Here is a 1,211-nt window from a genome sequence, read left to right as displayed (position 1 = left end):
CGGCTGCGTCGAGGAGTAAACCTCTTAACATGGGCACCCGCTCTACCAACTGAGCTATCTGGGTGCCCAATGTAAACGTTTCTGATGTCCTGTTCTAAACATAAAATTCCATTTCGGCTACAAATTTGTGCTTAAAAATAAATTCCAGATAATCCAGTTTACTTTCTGTATTTTTCTATACATCTCTGGTAATGTACATTTCTATCTAATTTTCTTTACGTGTTGTTTGCACATGTACGTCTTTGTACCAGATGAGGATGTCAGGAAGTATTGTGAGAATCTGAGGAAGAAGGCTGAGCCCCCACTTCAGGTCCCTGAGGTGGACAGCTGTTTCCCACGCACCCCAGAGAGAGTTGGTATCACCCTGGAGGATGACCCTGACGGTCAGTATTTACATAGTCTTCGTTTTTGTTTTCATCAAGAAAAATTAATCCATACCCGAACGGCAGTCTAACTCTGGTCAGCATTTATTACGTTGCTTCAGAAAAGCATGCTTTACATGATTCAGCAACTAATCAGTGCTTCTCAAAACAAGTTGTATGGCATTGTTGCCACAGTAGTGCTCCTTTAAGGTAAAATAGTACCTTCAATTCCAGGATGTAACCTTTCATTCTGGTCAGGCATAATAATCAGTGGTCAAAAATGAACTAAGTACATTTACAAAATGACTGTACTTAAAAGATAATTCTGAGGTATTCATACTTTACTTCCGTATTTCTAGTCTGCTCTACGTTGTTGTAATATTGTATTTTTAAGTCCATTGCATTTATCTGACCACTGCAGTTACAGGTTCTTTGCAGATTAACTTTTCACACAGATATATTGAAGAAAAAGTGAAATAAAATATGATGAATTACTCGTACATAAAATATCATAAATGTGCAATGTTTTAATTTATTTATTTAGCTAAAGTCAGACTTGAGATAGTGATAGCAGGATTATCGCACAGGAACGCACCAAACTGTGAAACGCTCCAACCTGTGTCCAACCTGTGTCCAACCTGTGTCCAACCTGTGTCCAACCTGTGTCCAACCTGTGTCCTAATCTGACAGCTCATCTTAATCACGTCCCACTTCACTCATGCTGCACTACTGCACCGCTCAGTGCACAGTCTTGTGGTTTCCTGATCATGCTCATGTTTTGCTTCTGTGGAATGAATATATATATATATACTGTGTGTGTGTGTGTGTGTGTGTGTGTGTATATATATA

At 39.1% G+C, this 1,211-nt stretch overlaps 1 protein-coding gene across 2 annotated transcripts in view; it reads left to right on the top strand.

Moving 5' to 3' along the window:
* Positions 1-1,211, top strand: part of myd88 (MYD88 innate immune signal transduction adaptor) — a 3,859-nt gene that overhangs the window by 751 nt on the left and 1,897 nt on the right. For both annotated transcript variants that reach the window (XR_004327452.1, XM_032503632.1), the window contains exon 2: positions 252-383. Coding sequence is in view for 1 of the 2 variants with exons in the window: in XM_032503632.1 (XP_032359523.1) it covers positions 252-383 (132 nt within the window). In the remaining variant the exon portion in view is untranslated. The remainder of the gene's footprint in view (positions 1-251; positions 384-1,211) is intronic.

The sequence above is a fragment of the Etheostoma spectabile genome, chromosome 22 (assembly GCF_008692095.1).
Source record: "Etheostoma spectabile isolate EspeVRDwgs_2016 chromosome 22, UIUC_Espe_1.0, whole genome shotgun sequence".
Lineage (NCBI taxonomy): Eukaryota > Metazoa > Chordata > Actinopteri > Perciformes > Percidae > Etheostoma > Etheostoma spectabile.
Note: the sequence above shows the minus strand (reverse complement) of the source record. Positions and strands in the feature narration are given on the sequence as shown.